This window comes from Pseudoliparis swirei, chromosome 17, assembly GCF_029220125.1.
Source record: "Pseudoliparis swirei isolate HS2019 ecotype Mariana Trench chromosome 17, NWPU_hadal_v1, whole genome shotgun sequence".
Taxonomy (NCBI): Eukaryota; Metazoa; Chordata; class Actinopteri; order Perciformes; family Liparidae; genus Pseudoliparis; species Pseudoliparis swirei.
Window position 1 is genome coordinate 7,359,421 of NC_079404.1, and position 18,784 is coordinate 7,378,204.

Below are 18,784 nucleotides of genomic sequence, written 5' to 3' on the forward strand. Positions count from 1 at the left end.
TGGCACAGAACACTACAGAGCTCTGCAGGTATCGGGCAGAATAACAAAAAGGTTTCAGCAATCATATTTCTTCATGCTGCGCGATTTTTTCTCGTCATACTTTTTCTTTGAGCATCACTGGGCTCTTTCATCTCGTCATTTTTATTCCAGTCCATCCTGCGTAGCTTCATTTTAAGACTGATAAATCAACTCAATTCTTTGCAATAATGAAATAAGACAACTTTAGGAAAAACACTTAAACATTCACTGTATGTTATTGATTTAAAAAATAGCAACATTCAATCCTGCATCTGTTTCCTGAATAGCCAACTTTCCAGTCACAACATGGTGTCCATCATCTTGCTTCCAAGCGACCTGTGTTTCTGCCTCACCTTGGTGTTGTCGAAGGCGATCAGCAGGGTCCTGCCGTTGGTGAGGAATATCTCCACAGCGTTGTCTCTTAGCTGCCACCAACGCTTGTGCACCTCCTTGATTTCCTCGTACGTCCAGGAGAAAGAGGGTGCCTCGGTCTCCCCATGAAGGCTCTGTCCAAACACATAGACACATCCGGTCTTGAGCTGCCAGGCAGTGACCCCTCTGGCAGAGAATAATCCTGAATAGTCCGCTGGCTTTACCTGGTTGTCATGAGCATCAGCAGCATTGTCCTCCACAAAGAACATCCCGGACTTCCCTGTGACACGACGCAGGGTGAGTGACATTTGGTGTACAGAGAACAAAACGGAAGCTTTCCTCGCGGAATAACTGACAAATAGGGGAAAGCAATACACGTGTGTGCCTGGAGAGCATATTACTCTTGGTGCCTGTATTATGCAGGGAGCAGCTGTAAGAGATGGTCAGTGCCTTACCCAGAAGTAGCTCCCCTGCTGTCTCTCTGGAGGGGACCACGCTGATGCACCGTCTGGTGAACCTAAGGACAAAGAGACGTTTCTCAGACAAGAAACACACCATCTGCCATTCATCAATGAAGCACGCGTTGATGAGTCGTTTATGTGCCTTCTTGAGATCACCCTGTCCTTCAGAGAGGAATTTAATGTTTACTGAAGGCGAAACAGGCAGGAAGAGTGAGAGAGGGATACAACATTTACCTGATGGGCTCGCTGGTGGCTTTGTCTTTGACAGTGGAGGAGAAGGAGGAGTGGGTCTTATCCTCAACCAGGAAGGACAATGGCGGCTTCGCTGTGTCTTAATAAGACGCGGAGGTCAAAATAAGAACAAAGAAGTCGGCCGACACACAAGCACAATGTTGCCATACTGCTATGAGTTTATTCACCTTCAGCCTTGCGTCTGTCTGTGAGCAGGTATTTGTTAGGAATGGTGAGGTAGCATCTCTGTAAGCGCCTTCGCTCCCGGTTGGGCCCTTCGGTGGGGTCCAGCTGCCACGACGTTGGGTAGGAGGTCTGGTCATACCAAACCGCACTGAAACATCCCATCAATGTCCTCTCAAACGGTTTGTCTTCTCATACCAATACAACAGTAACCGCACTGTATAGCCGTATAAACATACATACATTCATACACTACCGTTCAAAAGTTTGGGGTCATCCAGACAATTTGGTGTCTTCCATGAAAACTCACTTTTATTTATAAAATAAATTGAAAATTGAATAGAAAATATAGTCAAGACATTGACATGGTTAGAAATAATGATTAATATTTGAAGTATTAATTTTGTTCTTCAAACTTCAAGCTCAAAGGAAGGCCAGTTGTATAGCTTATATCACCAGCATAACTGTTTTCAGCTGTGCTAACATAATTGCACAAGGGTTTTCTAATCAGATATTAGTCTTCTAAGGCGATTAGCAAACACAATGTACCATTAGAACACTGGAGTGATAGTTGATGGAAATGGGCCTCTATACACCTATGGAGATATTTCATTAGAAACCAGACGTTTCCACCTAGAATAGTCATTTACTACATTAACAATGTATAGTGTGTATTTTTGATTAATGTTATCTTTATTGAAAAAACAGTACTTTTCTTTGAAAAATAAAGACATTTCTAAGTGACCCCAAACTTTTGAACGGTAGTGTACATACATACAGTACAGTAAACTACAAAGTTGGACATTCTATTCGCATCAGCATGTCAGTACTGGCACCTATGAATATGTTAGCATGCTGATATTAGCATGTGAGAGATACACGTGGATGCCTACCGGTCATGCGTGAGTTGCTGCACCAGCTCCTGCCAGTGTCGGCTCGCGCTGAGGTCAGTCTTATAGAGTCCCCTGATGTGCTGGATGACTTTCTTTCTCTCCATGCCTTGTCGCAGGGACACATTCTGAGTGATGTCAGCTGCAATCTTGGAAATGTCCTTGGACTTTCCATCTAGCCTTTGGAGGAGACTGCAGAGAAATAAAAAAATAATGGAGTGAATAGAAGCGTGACATGATTGTTCCCAATATGTCCTGCTCGTGAATATCAATCTCACATCAGGAGAAAAAATGCCCTACTCACTTCCTCTGAGTGTTGGTCATTTTCTTTTCCCAAGCAACTTTGCTTGTCTTCTCTTCTGCTTCATACTTGAATTTTTCCTGTAAGAATAAAATTAAGTAAGCTTAATTTTTGGGCTAAAATGAAACAACAGTAGTCATACCGCTGAAATACCAAACAGGTACATTGAGTTGAGAAGGTTTATAAACTGTTAAGGATGAATGTTTGCCGTTGTTGGACTTTACCTCTTGTATGGCCTTGAGCAAGTCTTGTTTGTGTGGACTGTTGGGTGGGATGCAGCGATGGCCACAAAGCTTGAGGGAGGTCATGAAGACCCCCACGGCATGCTGCTCGTCTTTGGTGAGGCTGTCCTTGTGATCGTGCAGCATCTCGTACAAGTACAGTGACAACTTTGGTCCATGCTGAAAGAGAGAGCGAGAACACAACAGAGATACAACAATTTAGTTTGTGTCTGAAGCCGTGATGGACAGGAAACAAGCCTTGTCTGTCTAGTTGACTCTCAGTAAAGCCTCAGAGGAAAACAAGTGAAAGACTCCCGTGGCGATGCAAGGAAGTTGCTGAACAGCATGAAAACATCTATCAGAGTAATTGTAGAGCCAAGGCCTGACAGCTCCTGGAACACCTGTCTGGAGGAGTGGAAATGACAAGAAAAGCTAAAATATTGAACTCTCACTCATATTTTCTCCTGGACCCAACACAATGTCTACACTGGGAAGGGAACAATGGCTGGATATATATTGTTTTGGGTTCCAATACTTGACGTGTAAGGTGACAAATAGACTAGTAGTGATATATCCGAATTTAATGAAGCATTTCCCTCACACCCACCTCTAGACCCGGGCTGAGGCTCTCCTTGAGGATATCCAAATGTCTGGGATCAAACACAAATTCCAGTGATTCCTTCCTGTCAGAGAGGGGAAGTGCAGGGCTGAGTGTGTGCACAAGAAGCCGGCCGATTTGGACCCGGAAAGTATCCCGACACGACCATAGGATTCTCCGCCACTGTTGTTGTGGGGCTCCTCCTCGACCCGAGCTGCCCTGTGAGATCACAACCATTAACACAAAGTCTCACAATACAGCAATTAGCACTTGCTATATTGGATTATTATATATATTATGGTTCTCAGTGTCATCATACCAGGCTTATTTTGATCCCGTCCATCATGAGTTTGAGGATGTCTTTCTGAAAGCTCTTCTTGCTGGCGGGAGGCAGGACGAAGGGAATAGGAGAGTGTGAGCGAGAGGCGGAGCCACTCTCGTCCTGTGGCTGATCACCTGGATCTGGGGTTAAAAACGGCTGGTCTGGAGAGTCGGGGATATTCAGCAGGTCAAATAGGTCCTGACTTACATCTGAAATGGGAGATCAGACCCGGGATTAGGCAGCAAATTCAGTTTACGCTCATGTGAGAAAAAAAGACAAGATTAGAAGTTTTTTTTTACCATGGTAAATTAGTCTGTTGACAGCGAGAACCACAAGCCTCTGCAGCCGTTGGACAAACTCGGTCTCGCTTGCACGAATGGGGTTTTCCTGGCTCATCCTCCTCTGCATCATCTGGTTGAGCTCATCACTGGCTACAGAGCGCATCCGCATCAGGAGAGAGTCAGTCTGGGCCCGAGAGAACCGGTGCCGGCCTACAAGCACATTATGGTCGCTTTTTTTGTAAGTATATAAGCACACGTTCTTTCTTCCTTTCAAGTTCAGAGTTAGCGATTGCAAATATCCCTTAAATCATTACTTAACACTGATTTAGTTAAGCATTCAAGGCATGCACACACAAAAGGCACCAGTAGCGCACGAGGGTACTGGGCAAATTAACACCCGAGGTGAGTGCAGGGCAAAGGGTGAGTTCACAGCAAAAAACGGGAGACACACTCCATGACAGTGGAGGATGATCTCCACTGTGGACTACAGTCCGAGCTACCTGCGTCACAGTGGAGCATGTAGGATGGAGCTCCAGTGGGGGAGGGGAGGGGGGAGTCCTGGGACAGGAAGCTGAAGGGAGGGGACAGGGGTATCTGGCCATAGGAGCAGTAGTGCTGTCTGGGGATGCGGGGAATAATGGAGTCTTTCATGGCAATGGAACCTTCAGATCAGGACGAGGAGAGCATCAATAAACAGACAAGTGAGGGTGGACAAGTCAAATGGCTGGAAACACGTGATGGTCACCACTAAATCAACGCAGATTACTACTGTTGCATCAGAAGGACACACTTACCGGCAATGCTCTTGCGCTTCTGATAGATGGCATGATGTGGAGAGCTCAGTGTATTCACAGAGCTGCTCAGCTTCTGAGGTTCCTGATTGGCTGTCGTCTTTATGAACTCAATCGCAGACTGAAGGACGCGGAACTGCAAAGCCACAGCCATCTCTGGGGAAAAAATAAAAAAAGAGACAAGAACCGAACTTTTACATGTTAGAAATTGACCTAATGCTCTTCATGAACGACTGACGAAGAGCTTTGTGCAAGAATCACACATACAAATTAATTCAAATAATTGTTATGACTGGTGGACTGGTCATGTACAGAAAGTCCATCTTGCTCTACAACCAAACAACAACAAAAACTTTTTCGGCTTTAATCTGAATTAATTTTGAATTTAAGTATGTTAGTCAAATCCCCTCCAAAGAAAAGTGGGTCATAGCAAATATGCATCAGTGAGATGTCCATCATGGATAGACCAGAGATTCAGACCATTCTTCTTTATTCACGTCTCTGTACGGTTTCCCGATAATACAGGGTTGACGACTGTGGTAATATCTTCACATTTTTCAGCTCCCCAACTGTGACTACAGACACTGCTAAATGTCTTATGTTTTAATCTACTCATCTTAAATTAGTTTTACTTTCGGGTAACATTATTAATCACACAAACTTTCCCACAAACAGCAGAAAAAGTAGCCGTACATGATGGTTTGGGGTAGTGATCAAAACTCACAACACTGCTCACACGCCTACTATGAACTATTCATACACTCTGTCATATTCATTGAATGTATTTAAACTCTAAATCTGTCCTTCTGTACACATTACATCTATTGCATCTGTCCATCCTGGAGAGGGATCCTCCTCTGTTGCTCTCCTGCAGGTTTCTTCCCTTTTATTCCCCCTGAAGGGTTATTTGGGAGTTTTTCCTGGTCCGATGTGAGGTTTTGGGGCAGGGATGTCTATGTGTACAGATTGTAAAGCACTCCGAGACAAATTTGTAATTTGTGAAATTGGGCTATACAAATAAACTGAATTGAATTCATCAAGTTGGCCCAACGAGGGCAGGCAGCAATAGTCTAGCATAAATACTAAAATGACAAACAACCAAAAATAAAGTGTGCCACGTACACAGCCATAAGACCTTTGTAATGTTTCTGCGATCACAGAATGACTACATCAAAAAATAAATAAGTGCTAACGGGGAAGAGGTGGAGAGATACATTTCAGAGAGCAAATTTAAGGGGAAAAAACTAGAACATTATTGAGTTGGAAGATGGAGATGTTTGTTAAATGACATATTTTGTTCTGAAATGAGTTTCCACTCTGCAGTTGTAGATAATGAATTTTATTTCTGCAGCAGACATTTACAGCTTGCTGTCACCCAGAAATGCAGAGCATAGTAGATGACAACACTGATGGATTTTGCACGTGTATTGATTTTTAGAAAATCCAGCCCTCACCCTGTGTGCGACGCATCTTGCTGGTCTGCATGAAACCCAGCAAGGTAATGAGGTCTTCAATGATGCGGAAGTACTGGGACCCTGAAGAGCTGCAGGAGTGGATGGTCACGGCTACCAACAGCTGCTGGATGTCACACACCAGGAGCTTGTAGTCATTCAGGGGAATACTGCAGAAGACAAAGAAAAGCAAAAAAATATGAAGCACATGGTGCGCATCTACCACTCATAGATACGCCAGATCAATAAACAGTGAGAGGATTATTGATTAAATTGGCGGCTTCAAGGTTCAAGACAAAACCCATGAATCGATGGAGGTGTTTGAATGGATAGTCCTCTGTTCTAGCAGCCGTACCCGTTCTCCATGCCATTGAGGGTGGAGAGGGTGTTAAAGAGGACGTAGAGCAGCCCGTGGTCCAGCAGGATGTCTGCCAGCTTCGGGCAGGCGTTGAAGAGCTGCAGCAGCATACACAGGATGTTGTGCACCAGGGAGTTTTCATACAAGGAGTTCTCAATAAGACCCAACACTGGGATGATACAGCGTTTTCTGAAAGGTGAGATGTTTTCCATTTCCTCCAGGTCCAGACTGGAAAGAATGACAGAAGAGGAGAGAAACATTTTCATACTGCAGACAATCATATGCATCGTATTCTGAGATGAATCACTCAGCCTATGTTGGACTGGACAATATGGCTTGAACTGTGCAGTATCCCTGGACTCACTCCTCCTCCAGGCCCACCGGCCGGCCGAACAGCATCTCCAGGAAGCATTCGAGGAGCCCCTGGCTGCCCTGGTGGATGTACAGCTGGTTGGCCAGGAGAGAGAAGCCGTGGTTCTTCAGAAATTTCTCTTTCTGCTCCTTGTGTGCTCGGCTAAAATATGCATCCAGCAGCTAGGAGAAAGGGGCATAATAATATGACATATGGGAACAGGCCCAACACTGGCAATAAAGTGTGACACTTTGACAAAACGCTGGCAACGATTTAATCAAATGTTTAGCATAAGCAATTCATGGAAGAGTTTTATGTTTTTGGGCTCTTATTGGCTGTCATGCTGAGTGCTAGAAGATTAATATGTGCTGGTGGGAAAATGTCTGTATGATAAATACTTCCAGCATACACTTATCTTAGCTTAGCATAAAGAATGAAAACAAGGGGAAACAGCGAGCCATGCTCTTTCCAAAGGTAATAACAGCTAACAACTGTGCCTTTAAAGCTCCTCTAAGACGTAAACGTGAATTGGGAGATACTTTGTTATCTATCAGCATCAGAAGTGCAGTAGAATTTAGACTCCTCCCTATATCACAGTGTTCAAGACTCAAAGAGGATACTGGACCAACCTTCATGACACCTTGCTGGATGAGAGGCGACGAGTGGTTGACTAGGACGATGAGGGCCTCTGGCTGGATGAGTTTGTCCATCACCTCCTCGAGCATGAGGTCAGGCAACAGCAGCAAGATGCCCCTCAGGAGATCATAGAGTCCACAGCAGATCAGCACCAGGCAGTCCTCAGTGCTGGACCTGAGAAACACATCTTAGATTTCAGTGCTGAATTACCGTGCGGCAACAGCTCGCTGAACTTCCGCTATCAGCCCTCAAAACGACATGTTAATGCTCATATCAATGGAGGTTTGTTTCCTGCAGTGCGAGGTGTTGCGTCTTGTGTGAAGAGAGACGGACTGTTTAAAGTAGTGATGTTCATAATCAGCACTGTTAGAATTGACAAAGCTATTTGGTCATCAATGTTGTCAATGTTGTTTTGATGAATATTTGGTGAATATGTTTCACATCAGTCAGATCAAGCTATTTGTCAATGACAACCTGTTGTACTCATTATTAAAGAGACATTGTTGAACTATGCAAATATCAAGCAAATATATAATAAAATGCACAATACAAAACACCTGCTATGACTTTTGGATTCAAGCGAAGTTTCCTGTACAACTTGAAATGCATCAACAGCCCACATTGTGTCAAATAACAAGAAAAAGGTGTCTTTGGTAATAAAACAGGATTACAAGAAAAACATGTTTTGTTTTATTTCCTATCAGGCTGACAGGAAGAAAAACACTGGAACTGTCACTGCAGTGCAAATCATTTAAAAAGTTGGAGGATTATTACCACAACCAAATGTGTATTTAGATTATGCAAATCCCTAAACAGCTCCTCTTTATCTAGCAAAGTGGTCCATGTCTTTAAATTTTTTGGAGTTATGTACCAGAACAAAACTCACATGGACATGCAATTAGAGGAAACATTGAAAGAGACCGTCAGTGCTCACTATAAGTCATTTATAGATTGGCCACATTTTGGTATGCGCTGACTTAATCAATACAATAATGTGTACGATACTGAGCATTCAGTCAGAATATCCTGAGAGTATTTGTAATACTGTCTGTGACACTCAAACAAGCATGCTTTGCCAAAGGTTATAGGGGCAACATACCCGTCGTTGGACTCCGTCTTGCTGTGCGCCCTGTCGTAGCCAGGAGAGTATGTGTAGCTCTCCCAGTCTTCAGGCATGGATCGTCGGTCAGCCGAATTTGGCCAGCGGCCGACTGCCAACGCGCCATTTGGAGCTGGGAAGGCCAGGCCGAGACTGGCCAGATTGCTGTGGCTCCTCTGGAACGATTGGATGCCTTTCAGGCTGTCGGGACGGCGCGGCGCCTCGTCACTGGCCCCGTCAAACCTGTCCTCGGACTCCGCCACCCCAATGCTGCCCTCCGCTAGGCTGTTCACCTCTGCCGCCTCGTCCTGCTCCTCCTCCACGCTGATGGAAGGAGTGCACAGGGCTCCTCCCTCACCGACGTCCTTAGACTCACAGATCGTCTTGGCCGATTCACAGCTGCTCAGAAGCTGCTCGTCAGCTCCGCCCTTCTTGAGTGTCTCTGTGCTTCCAAGGGCCTGCTGAGTGGCGAGGGAGACCCCGTCTCCTTCCTCACTTGAGATACCGTGTCCGAGTTGAGGTGTCAGTGGTAGAGGGGAGGAGTACGGAGATGGTGCCAGACTAGGAAGGCGTAACGACTGACTATCACCTCCTTGCTCAGGGGAAGGAGCATGGAGATGGCCTGGAAAAGAGAGCAAAATGAATCAGCACTTAATACATGATTAGACTTTTTCACTGGAGGCTGCAAAGGGCCTTATTAACATGCAGACGCACTGGACAACACTTGCTGAGAAAATCATAAGTTTTAGACTGATGGCTGTGATGAATAACATGAGGTGGCAGAGCAGAATCCAAGATTAATTTAGTAGTCAGCATATCACGATGATTTTTGCAAGTATCACTGCCAAATGTATTTCATTTATATAGGCCTTTGCTAAAGCATTGAGTGCTTTATAAGAACTCAAAGTAATTAACAAAAATAAACATTTTTTAGGACAGAAAACAAAGCGGATTGGTGAGTTTCACAAATGCATAATAATCTAAGTAATGGTGTTAGGTACTTCAAATAATTCATCACAGAGAGAAAACAGATATCAGCTCTAAAAATGTAAAACATTTGTGTTCCTTGGTTGAGAGAGAGACACACACTCACACACTCACACACTGAATGTTTGTATGTAATCATCTTCACAGTGTTGGTGCCTTGGAGGGCTTTACGGTTGGTGTCATTTCGTGGAAACAGATGTACCTTCATGGGGAGCATCAGTGAAGACAGTTGGGGAGAGTGACACCACAGAGCTGCTGGCAGACTTGCCTCCACTGTTGGAGTGTCTCAGATACATAATGGACTGTACCTTCTCCTGGTACAGCTTCTCTTCTGACAAATAAAGAAACATCAAAAGAGCTCAGTGCATCCGATGGATGGCACTTTGATACAAAGGTGCTGCTTTCAACTGCACTGCCTCCTCACCGATGTGTAGTGAGAAGTAGAAGCTGGATGGCGTGTGGCAGACGTAGGTGTTGGTAGGTGGGTGAACAGCCAGCAGGAAGTTGTAGATCAGTTTTAGCAGGTCCATGTCCGGGGGGGACCCGAGAACCTCCTGGATGATTTTGACGAACGATAGACAGACTTCCTGCGGGATGGCAGTCAGATGCTCGTCCCGATGCTCCTTGAGACAAACATAATGCTGTCAGTAGAGTAACAGTCTCTGAAGAGATTGTGTGTTATTACAGCACATTTATGCCAGCCACCTACCTGTAACACCTGGCAAGTGAGTAGGAAGCGGTGCACTACCTCGGCCTTGAGGAACTGACAGATGTTGAAGACCTGATACGGGTGGTGCACCCTGATGAGGATCTCCAAGGCAGCAAGTAGTGTCTCCCACACTCCACACTGACAGAAAACAACACAGACGGTGAATGACTCAAGAACTGGTGCTTCATCATCTATATAGACGGGTTTAGAGTAACATTATGCTTTTGGCTTCTTATGTGAGATGAGTGTTTATGTTGCTGCAGTCCATCAGTGTTTCCACATCAATGTTTGGGGTTTGTTGGGGAAAACATCTTGGTTTCAATTTCAGTAAAGCTTTTCAGCATTAATAATGTACTATTCTACTGCTGTACCTTTACATTTGATGAGGATTTTATTTTATTTTAGATAATCTTGTACATTTAGCTTATCTAGAGTATCAGTGTATCCTCACTGTAGTTGCACTTTACATTTGAAAACAAAGAAAAAGGAGAAAAGAAAGTCTATTGTGAATTTCTGATAATTACCCAGTTGGACACATGACTGATTGTCTTTGAGCGTGCGCAATGTAAGTATATTCTGTCATGTTTTGTCTAATTGTATTAGACAATGTGTTATGTCTGTTATGGAAATATAATTGTGAAGCTTGAGTTCACCTCAGCCGCGGCCCAGATCTTCCAGTCCAACAGGATGTCTGAGAGCAGTCTGATATCCTGCACCACAGCGATGGACTCCATATCCAAACGGAACTGACCATCGTCCGCCAGTAGGAGGATGGGTGCACTGCAACATCCATCCAGTAAAGTCTAGAAGGACAGAATATGGCCACCACATCACAAATGCATCTACAGTGTTGCTACAATAGAGACACAACTCAACATATAATAATCACCATCTCTCCAGAAAGAACTGAATATCAGAGAGTCAATACATTATCCACGGAATTTTTGGAGCGCTTATCACTCCATCAAAACCCACTACCATTTTCTCCCTGAGCAGCGCCGTCTGCACTGATCAGTCTCACAGCTGACCAGCTTGACTGCAGTAGTTAGAAATGTTACAGCCCTTTGGGTCGACTGAGTGAAGATAGAAATTGCCATTCTTTTTGCAGAATAAAACAAAAAGAAAGAAACTAAATCCAACAACTGGAGCACAGCATGTTCCTTTTATTCTCATGATTATCAGTGTTTAATATCGCTAATTAGTGCTATAAAATACTGTGTGGAAGCCCTTAATTGACAAAGGCAATCAGGGGTGCTGTCTGACTCTGCAGGAGCTCAGTTTCATCAAGTCAGACAGAATCCATTTCAGTGCTCAGACATCACACAGCTCAATTACAGACACAGCCAGAGGGTCAAGTAACAGCAGGGTCACCAACACCGGCTCAAAGCGGCACCAGTGTGGCGGGCTGGATCAGATTCATGGTACACAAAACCCAGGAAAAACAAGCGGCGGTGATGCTTTACGCCGCAGATCAGCAGAGGTTGTGGGTGCTGAAGACAGCAAAGAGTTCACGATGTCACTCACTTTGAGCATATGATATCCCACGATGCATTTGGACTTGATGAGGACCTGGTGGATCATGGAGTAACCATGGTAACAGTCCATTTCATGGATGCGGTGTTGGTTAAACTTGGACAGAGACAGCAGCACCTGCAGGGCCAGAGCCTGGGTCTTCTCACAGTCACTCAGCTCCACCGTCTGGACACCGCAGACCCAGAGATGAAGGACAGAGGAGCAGAAGGATACAGTCCAAATGTGAACAGTGCAGGTTGCAGGTCCAACACAGTATTTTAAACTGTTCCTGCTACGCTTATTGTCTTCTCAAAACACACCAGCCTAATATCAAACTCTTTCTGTACCAGTGACATTTAACTATTATCCATAATAGCAAGAAATAACAAGTGTAAACAAACTAATATGAATTTGAACATCCCTGACAGGATTAATTTGGTTGCATTGTCTGAATCAGATGAGTGATATAGCTTATTAGTTCAAACATATACAGTACCTATACACAATAAAGAAAAATGTCCTTTCAGTGCTATTCATATAGCATCAACAACTTCAGAAAATGGGGTTCTTCACTGTAGGACTGCAACTAACGATTATTAATTAATCCAATTATTAATATTATTAATTGATCGATTTGTCTATAAAACATCAGAAATCAGTAAGAAATGCCAAACATAATAATTTCCAAGAGCCCAAGGTTAAAATTTTAAAACAAAAGATATTAGTTTAATATATTCTTATTAAAAGCAGAACATTTCAGAATCTGATCTGAATCAGATTTGAGAATCTGAAATCATTAAATGCTTGAAATTTAACTGAAAAATTAACTGAATGTTTCTGGTTTATCAAACTGTCAGTTTCCGTTCTCTGGAATACTTCCATCTAAACATACAACTGGGAATTATGACACTACAACTGGGAATTATGACCTCTCTGACTCAGCGAGGGCTGGCGCTCCAAAAAAAAAAAAGTACCGTCCTACCTGTGCGAAGAGGAAGACAAAGTTTCCTGTTCCACCGATCTCGTGCAAGACGCTCTGCAGGCCATGCGTTTCAGTTGGGAGGAAAGCTCTGAGGAAGGTTGGCTCCAGGGAAACACTCTGCACTTCCTTGGAGCTGAAGGGCCGCTGGGTGACCACCGTCCTGGCCTGACCCTTCAGTCTGATTACAGGCTCATAGATGGTGTAGACTCTCGGACTGCTGGGAGCATACACGACTGCTAAGCTCTCCTATACAGGAACACGATCCACGCAATCAATATTTTCAGGCAAAACTTTCAGCACTTAACTTTTAATAATTAAGTTTCATGTATTTACAGTAGAACATCTTGTTGAAATTCAATTAGACCCAAGCAAGAAGGCTAACTAGCTTAGGGCTACACATTCTAGCATGGCTTTGAACCCTATTTAAACTCTTTTAGAGCATAACAGAAATGATAAAGATGTGGAAGGGAAATCAATCATTATTCTTGTCTCACTCCCTTATTTTGAAGCAGTGAAGTTATCAAAAAATACAGAAACAGTGACAATAAAACACTTCCATTTCATTTGTTAAATGCACATTTTGACAAAGACTTACAACCAAAGCTGTTGTGTCCACGTCCTTATTCTTCATCACAAGCTCCCGTACATGCTCACACTTCAGGCATTCCAGAGTGACAAACTTAGAGACTGTCCCATTGGGCTTGCCATACTTGCAGGGCATGATTGAGGCGAGGTCAGGCCCACTGGTGTAAAGGTACAGGGCCTCCTCAGATCCTATTCTGGATCCTGAAATATGAAAATAGAGTTACATCTCCTAATGAAGGAAACACTGCAAATGCCGGTTGTTACGGAAGAGGACATTATTCATATCATTCCATAAATAACCAATGCAGTAATAACAAATGATGGGCCATGGTACACCTTGATGTGTTAATTCTTGTTTTCATGAATCCAAGCAGAAACTTCTCCCTACGACAGCGAAGAGGCTAAGCTTGTGGAGAGACATCAGTTAGATTCACAGGCTGAGATCGCAGAGAGGAAAGACATTCACAGCCACTTAGAGGCAACAAGAGAAGTATTCAGTTAGCCTCCCACGAGAGCAGAAGGCAACGCATCAAACCAGCAACAGCCATGTTTTACAGCCACTAGTTACACTTTAAAAATATAACTGCACCACAAAACATTACTGTACATTTATGTACAGTACATACTGCTGATCAGAGAAACGTTGGTAATCAGTGCAATGTGCCACCAGGGAGCAGCACTGAGGTGTAACAGATTACATTGTATACATGATTAAAACAGAAAGTACACAAGAATGTAGCAATATGATGAGCAGCCGTCTGGCATTAAGTGTCTCAGCGCTTAAAGAGACGTGATTCCAGTTAGATAAAGAAGACAGGAGGTCGTACCATTGAAGAGAAGCACAGTGCCCATGCCCCAGCGCCCACTCTGCATCAACTCAGAGGACGGCGCACAGTGGCCCAACATGCAGAAGGTTTTGTTGCCGTCAGGCGATAAACTGGACTTTCTTGGAAGGGTGTAGTCCAAAGACACTTCACATTTCCTGAAACAGAGAGCATGATAAATTAGGATTAATGTTCACTCATTCACCAGATCTTCACGTAAACAGTCTTCCTCTTGCCATCTTCCTCACCTGATGCCGCACACCCACACAACCACTCGGCCATGGATGTTCTTCTTGCCCTCTGGCTGCTGGGTGTAAGTGAGACCCACGTGCTGCCATTGACCCGCTCTGAGTAGCTCCTCCTCAGAGTCGGCCTGCGCCAGCAGCCCTGCTTTTATATCATCGTTTGGGTCTATACAAATCCTGGGGGAAAAAGCTGATTACAGTACTTCGAGGTCCATAAACTACAAATACTTGAGAAATAGTATCCCATTCTTCACACACATCTTTGAGACTGTAGTCTATGCTGGAGCTCACCTGAATGTGAGAGAGCCTGTAGAGAAGTCTGCCCACACTTGAAGCATCAGTGCCTTGGAGCCCATTGACAGAATATGAATGAGACCTTCCTCTAGTAATCTCGACCCTGGCTGAGAGGAGCCATGGTGGGACTCAGCTGCAGGAGCATGACTCTCCTCTGGAAAACAACGATAAAGAAAACTCAAAAAAAGTTGACTTATTTATGGGCTTCAGGCATTACCATGTCTAGGAGAAGAATCTGTGTCTCACCCTTGTCTTTCTCCCCATCCTTCTCCTCCTGCTCTGCCACTCTCAGCCACATAGAGGCACTGAAGCCGCTAGCCATGTGGGGCCAGCAATTCTGCCCTACGAGGGGCAAGTGGAGGGGAGCAATGTGCCAGGGAGAGGACCGGAGGTGGCTTGCTCTGTACTCGCCATCACCCTCCCTGCGCCCAGGAGACGGTTTGCCCTTCCAGAGCAAACCACCTTTCCCTCCGGCAGCCCCGTTTTGTCTGGGGCCAGTTGACACCCCTCCAGGGGTCAGAGCCCCAAGTGTTATTGGAAAGGACAGGAAGTGAAGAGGTTCTATATTCACATTGGCTTCAACGATTTGTAGGATGCCTTTCAATAAAATCTCCTGCGGGTAACAAAGTAAACGGGGTGTGAGAAGGATAGTCCATCATTTTAGATTTGATAATGAAAACACTAGATATATTAGTGCCAACTCCTTTTTTATTCCTTAAATAATAGGGAAGCAAATTAAGAAAATAAACTGATGACTATGCTTTTTTTGTTTGCTACAACAGTGTGACCCATCTAACATAGCTCAGCATTAAATTCATTTAGAGTCTTGATCAAATGCAGTAAACCTTTTTAAAATAGAAAATCCTGTGAAGCAGTACAAAAAAGTGGCAACTGTAGTCACTGATATATCTCATTTTCAACGACGGTAAACCAAGGTCACGTCATTTTGTTCACATGATTAAAAATAAATCCCTCTGTAACCTACTTCTCAAAGACAGGTTATTAATCATGTTTGCTGCCGGTTTCCAACACCGACCGCTATATGGAAATACATTGTAGCATCACATCTATTCTGCACATGTTGGTGTTTATTGTATAAAGAGTCAAGTGGGTCCATCGGATATTATGTGTTGATGAGTGTTAAAGAACCAAGTGAGAAGAGAGTGTGACAGGAAGGGTGTCGTAAAAAAAGGTTTTTGTTCCTGTTGAAAAAATAAATTGGTAAAACTGTGTAACCATAAGCCGTCAGTGTCAACACCCTAAGGGCAAGTACTTTGCTGATAGAGTTAGGTATTTACAGTAGGTGGGGTCTTCTCCAGGAAGAGGCGAATCAATAGAGCCAGTTCCTCCGCTGTGATTCGCTGGCTCACCATGGCAACCAGCAGCTCCACTAGCACAGTCTGACAATCTGAAGGTAGACCAACGAAGAGCAGATCACGTAAACAGTTTTCATTTACTTGGACTTGAACCAGAACACCATGAGGGAAAACCCCAAACAGCCTGCTTTGCTCTCAGCAAAAAATCTAAAAATAAAAAGGCCACAGACACATGACAATATCTTATAATACTAAATAAGATAAACATAAATTCTCTATATAAAATCAATCTATTGGGTACCAATTTTCAATAGGATTACTAAAATGATTCAGACCGAGTATGACATTTGAACCCTGGGGACACCAATTTCCCCCTTAGATGTCACCACATGACTAATATCCTACTCTGTCAAAGAAGATAAAAAAAAGCCAGAGGAAATAACAAACCTGTAAAAGAGGGGTCTGTTTGGCTGAGGATGTTGTGAAAGCCAGACAGGATGGTTTTAACTCCTCCCTGTGCGGAACAGAAGAGACAGGGGTCAGTCATATTCCTCAGAGGACAGTTGAGGAGAAAAGCAAGACAAACTAGAATGGGCACTCGGTAGAGCGCATACCTTCGCATATCACAAGATTGGGCATTGAATTATGAACATTTTGGCATTAGTTGCATGCCAATTGGACAAAATGTATCGTGCTATGGTAAAAAAAGAGTTTGACCTTTCCATGACCTTGACCTTGACCTTTGACCCGATTGATCCCAAAATCTAATCAAATGGTCCCCAGATAATAACCAATCATCCCACCAAATTTCATGCGATTCAAGAACATTTTGACCTGTTCATGACCTTTGACCTTGACCTTTGACCCGATCGATCCCAAAATCTAGTCAACTGGTCCCCGGATAATAAACAATCATCCCACCAAATTTCATGCGATTCGGTTCAATACTTTTTGAGTTCTGCGAAAGATTTTGACCTGTTCATGACCTTTGACCTTTGACCTTTGACCCGATCGATCCCAAAATCTAATCAACTGGTCCCCGGATAATAAACAATCATCCCACCAAATTTCATGTGATTCGGTTCAATACTTTTTGAGATTTGCGAATAACACGCATACAAATAAATAAATAAACTAGAATGGGCACTCGGTAGAGCGCATACCTTCGCATATCACAAGATTGGGCATTGAATTATGAACATTTTGGCATTAGTTGCATGCCAATTGGACAAAAATGTATCGTGCTATGGTAAAAAAAGAGTTTGACCTTCCCATGACCTTGACCTTTTACCCGATTGATCCCAAAATCTAATCAAATGGTCCCCGGATAATAACCAATCATCCCACCAAATTTCATGCGATTCAAGAACATTTTGACCTGTTCATGACCTTTGACCTTGACCTTTGACCCGATCGATCCCAAAATCTAGTCAACTGGTCCCCGGATAATAAACAATCATCCCACCAAATTTCATGCGATTCGGTTCAATACTTTTTGAGTTCTGCGAAAGATTTTGACCTGTTCATGACCTTTGACCTTTGACCCGATCGATCCCAAAATCTAATCAACTGGTCCCCGGATAATAAACAATCATCCCACCAAATTTCATGCGATTCGGTTCAATACTTTTTGAGATTTGCGAATAACACGCATACAAATAAATAAATAAATAAATAAATACACGGCGATCAAAACATAACCTTCCGGCATTTTCAATGCAAAGGTAATAAATAAATAAATACACGGCGATCAAAACATAACCTTCCGGCATTTTCAATGCGAAGGTAACAAAGACCGCTGAGGCAGTTCAGAGTAGTCGAGAGAAGAAGAAGCGCTCAGTCTGACCTGGTCGTAGAGCAAGGCAGCATTGCGATGGTTGGCGCGTACCGCGCCCAGCACGCTGTGAAACACATGGCTCAGAACCTCCAGATCTGGGGAGCCAGTGGCCAGCAGCTTCAGCTCCATCGTGCAGATCTCCGGGAAGAGCAGCAAGCCCTCCCTGGGCCCGCCCCCCACCGCCAGCAACTCATGCAGCACAGCAGACTCCACCTTCACTCCTAAGAGAACCGCCACGCACACACGACTGGGCAAGATCAGAGACACAGCAAGAGACTTTCACACAGACACGGAGAGACGGGCAAACTTCAAGCTGACTGGCACGCCACGTTGCCTCAATATCTTCACAATGCACAGCCATTCTTTGCTTCAACTCCATGCTCCCATCTTGAAGGCAGCACATAAAAATGAATTAGCCTCAGTGCTGTGCTCAGCAGCCTCCGAACAGCATAGGACTCCCCCTCATGATTTACAGGAGAGCAGCACTGCAGGCTCTCCCACACAGTCTGCCTCCATCTCCCACTCGGAATATAAAGTATACTGCGGTCAGTAAATACACAGACTGCCATCCCGTAATAACATTTTGTGAACATGTTTGGTGTTTGTGTTTGGGCCCAAGTCAAATTGAATTAGAGCTAACCACCAATTTGAATTTAATTGTCATTTTTCAATCTCATAGTTGTCTGCGACAGATTAAGACACCTGTCAATCAAGCAAAACCCCTCGGAAATAATGAACACAACAGCTTTTTTTTTTTAAAGCATTTTAAATAGATCATTGTATTCAATTTAGTTTATGACGACAGAATCTAGTTGGCAATACTTACTACATTTACATGATGTTTTTTTAAATTGAACCAGGATGTCCAATAATAAGGGGACATGGGCGGTTTGATATGAGAGGAAGAACACACTATTCCTGCCTGGGT

At 43.8% G+C, this 18,784-nt stretch overlaps 1 protein-coding gene across 5 annotated transcripts in view; it reads right to left on the reverse strand.

The window, feature by feature from the left end:
• lyst (lysosomal trafficking regulator) overlaps window positions 1-18,784 on the reverse strand; it is a 56,393-nt gene that overhangs the window by 8,771 nt on the left and 28,838 nt on the right. For 3 of the 5 annotated variants that reach the window (XM_056436307.1, XM_056436306.1, XM_056436304.1), the window contains 32 exons: window positions 17,866-18,077; window positions 16,467-16,533; window positions 16,002-16,111; window positions 14,950-15,316; window positions 14,701-14,857; window positions 14,413-14,586; window positions 14,168-14,322; window positions 13,351-13,541; window positions 12,756-13,001; window positions 11,786-11,959; window positions 10,915-11,064; window positions 10,262-10,399; window positions 9,977-10,175; window positions 9,755-9,883; window positions 8,566-9,187; window positions 7,460-7,640; window positions 6,843-7,012; window positions 6,476-6,706; window positions 6,124-6,290; window positions 4,673-4,825; window positions 4,379-4,540; window positions 3,897-4,088; window positions 3,595-3,806; window positions 3,285-3,494; window positions 2,681-2,857; window positions 2,460-2,536; window positions 2,159-2,347; window positions 1,271-1,416; window positions 1,086-1,182; window positions 846-907; window positions 615-670; window positions 372-524 (listed from right to left, as the gene is read on the reverse strand). In XM_056436307.1, the coding sequence (XP_056292282.1) occupies window positions 372-524; window positions 615-670; window positions 846-907; window positions 1,086-1,182; window positions 1,271-1,416; window positions 2,159-2,347; window positions 2,460-2,536; window positions 2,681-2,857; window positions 3,285-3,494; window positions 3,595-3,806; window positions 3,897-4,088; window positions 4,379-4,540; window positions 4,673-4,825; window positions 6,124-6,290; window positions 6,476-6,706; window positions 6,843-7,012; window positions 7,460-7,640; window positions 8,566-9,187; window positions 9,755-9,883; window positions 9,977-10,175; window positions 10,262-10,399; window positions 10,915-11,064; window positions 11,786-11,959; window positions 12,756-13,001; window positions 13,351-13,541; window positions 14,168-14,322; window positions 14,413-14,586; window positions 14,701-14,857; window positions 14,950-15,316; window positions 16,002-16,111; window positions 16,467-16,533; window positions 17,866-18,077 (5,726 nt within the window). The remainder of the gene's footprint in view (window positions 1-371; window positions 525-614; window positions 671-845; window positions 908-1,085; window positions 1,183-1,270; window positions 1,417-2,158; window positions 2,348-2,459; window positions 2,537-2,680; window positions 2,858-3,284; window positions 3,495-3,594; window positions 3,807-3,896; window positions 4,089-4,378; window positions 4,541-4,672; window positions 4,826-6,123; window positions 6,291-6,475; window positions 6,707-6,842; window positions 7,013-7,459; window positions 7,641-8,565; window positions 9,188-9,754; window positions 9,884-9,976; window positions 10,176-10,261; window positions 10,400-10,914; window positions 11,065-11,785; window positions 11,960-12,755; window positions 13,002-13,350; window positions 13,542-14,167; window positions 14,323-14,412; window positions 14,587-14,700; window positions 14,858-14,949; window positions 15,317-16,001; window positions 16,112-16,466; window positions 16,534-17,865; window positions 18,078-18,784) is intronic. The other 2 variants (XM_056436305.1, XM_056436309.1) reach the window with 2 other exon arrangements.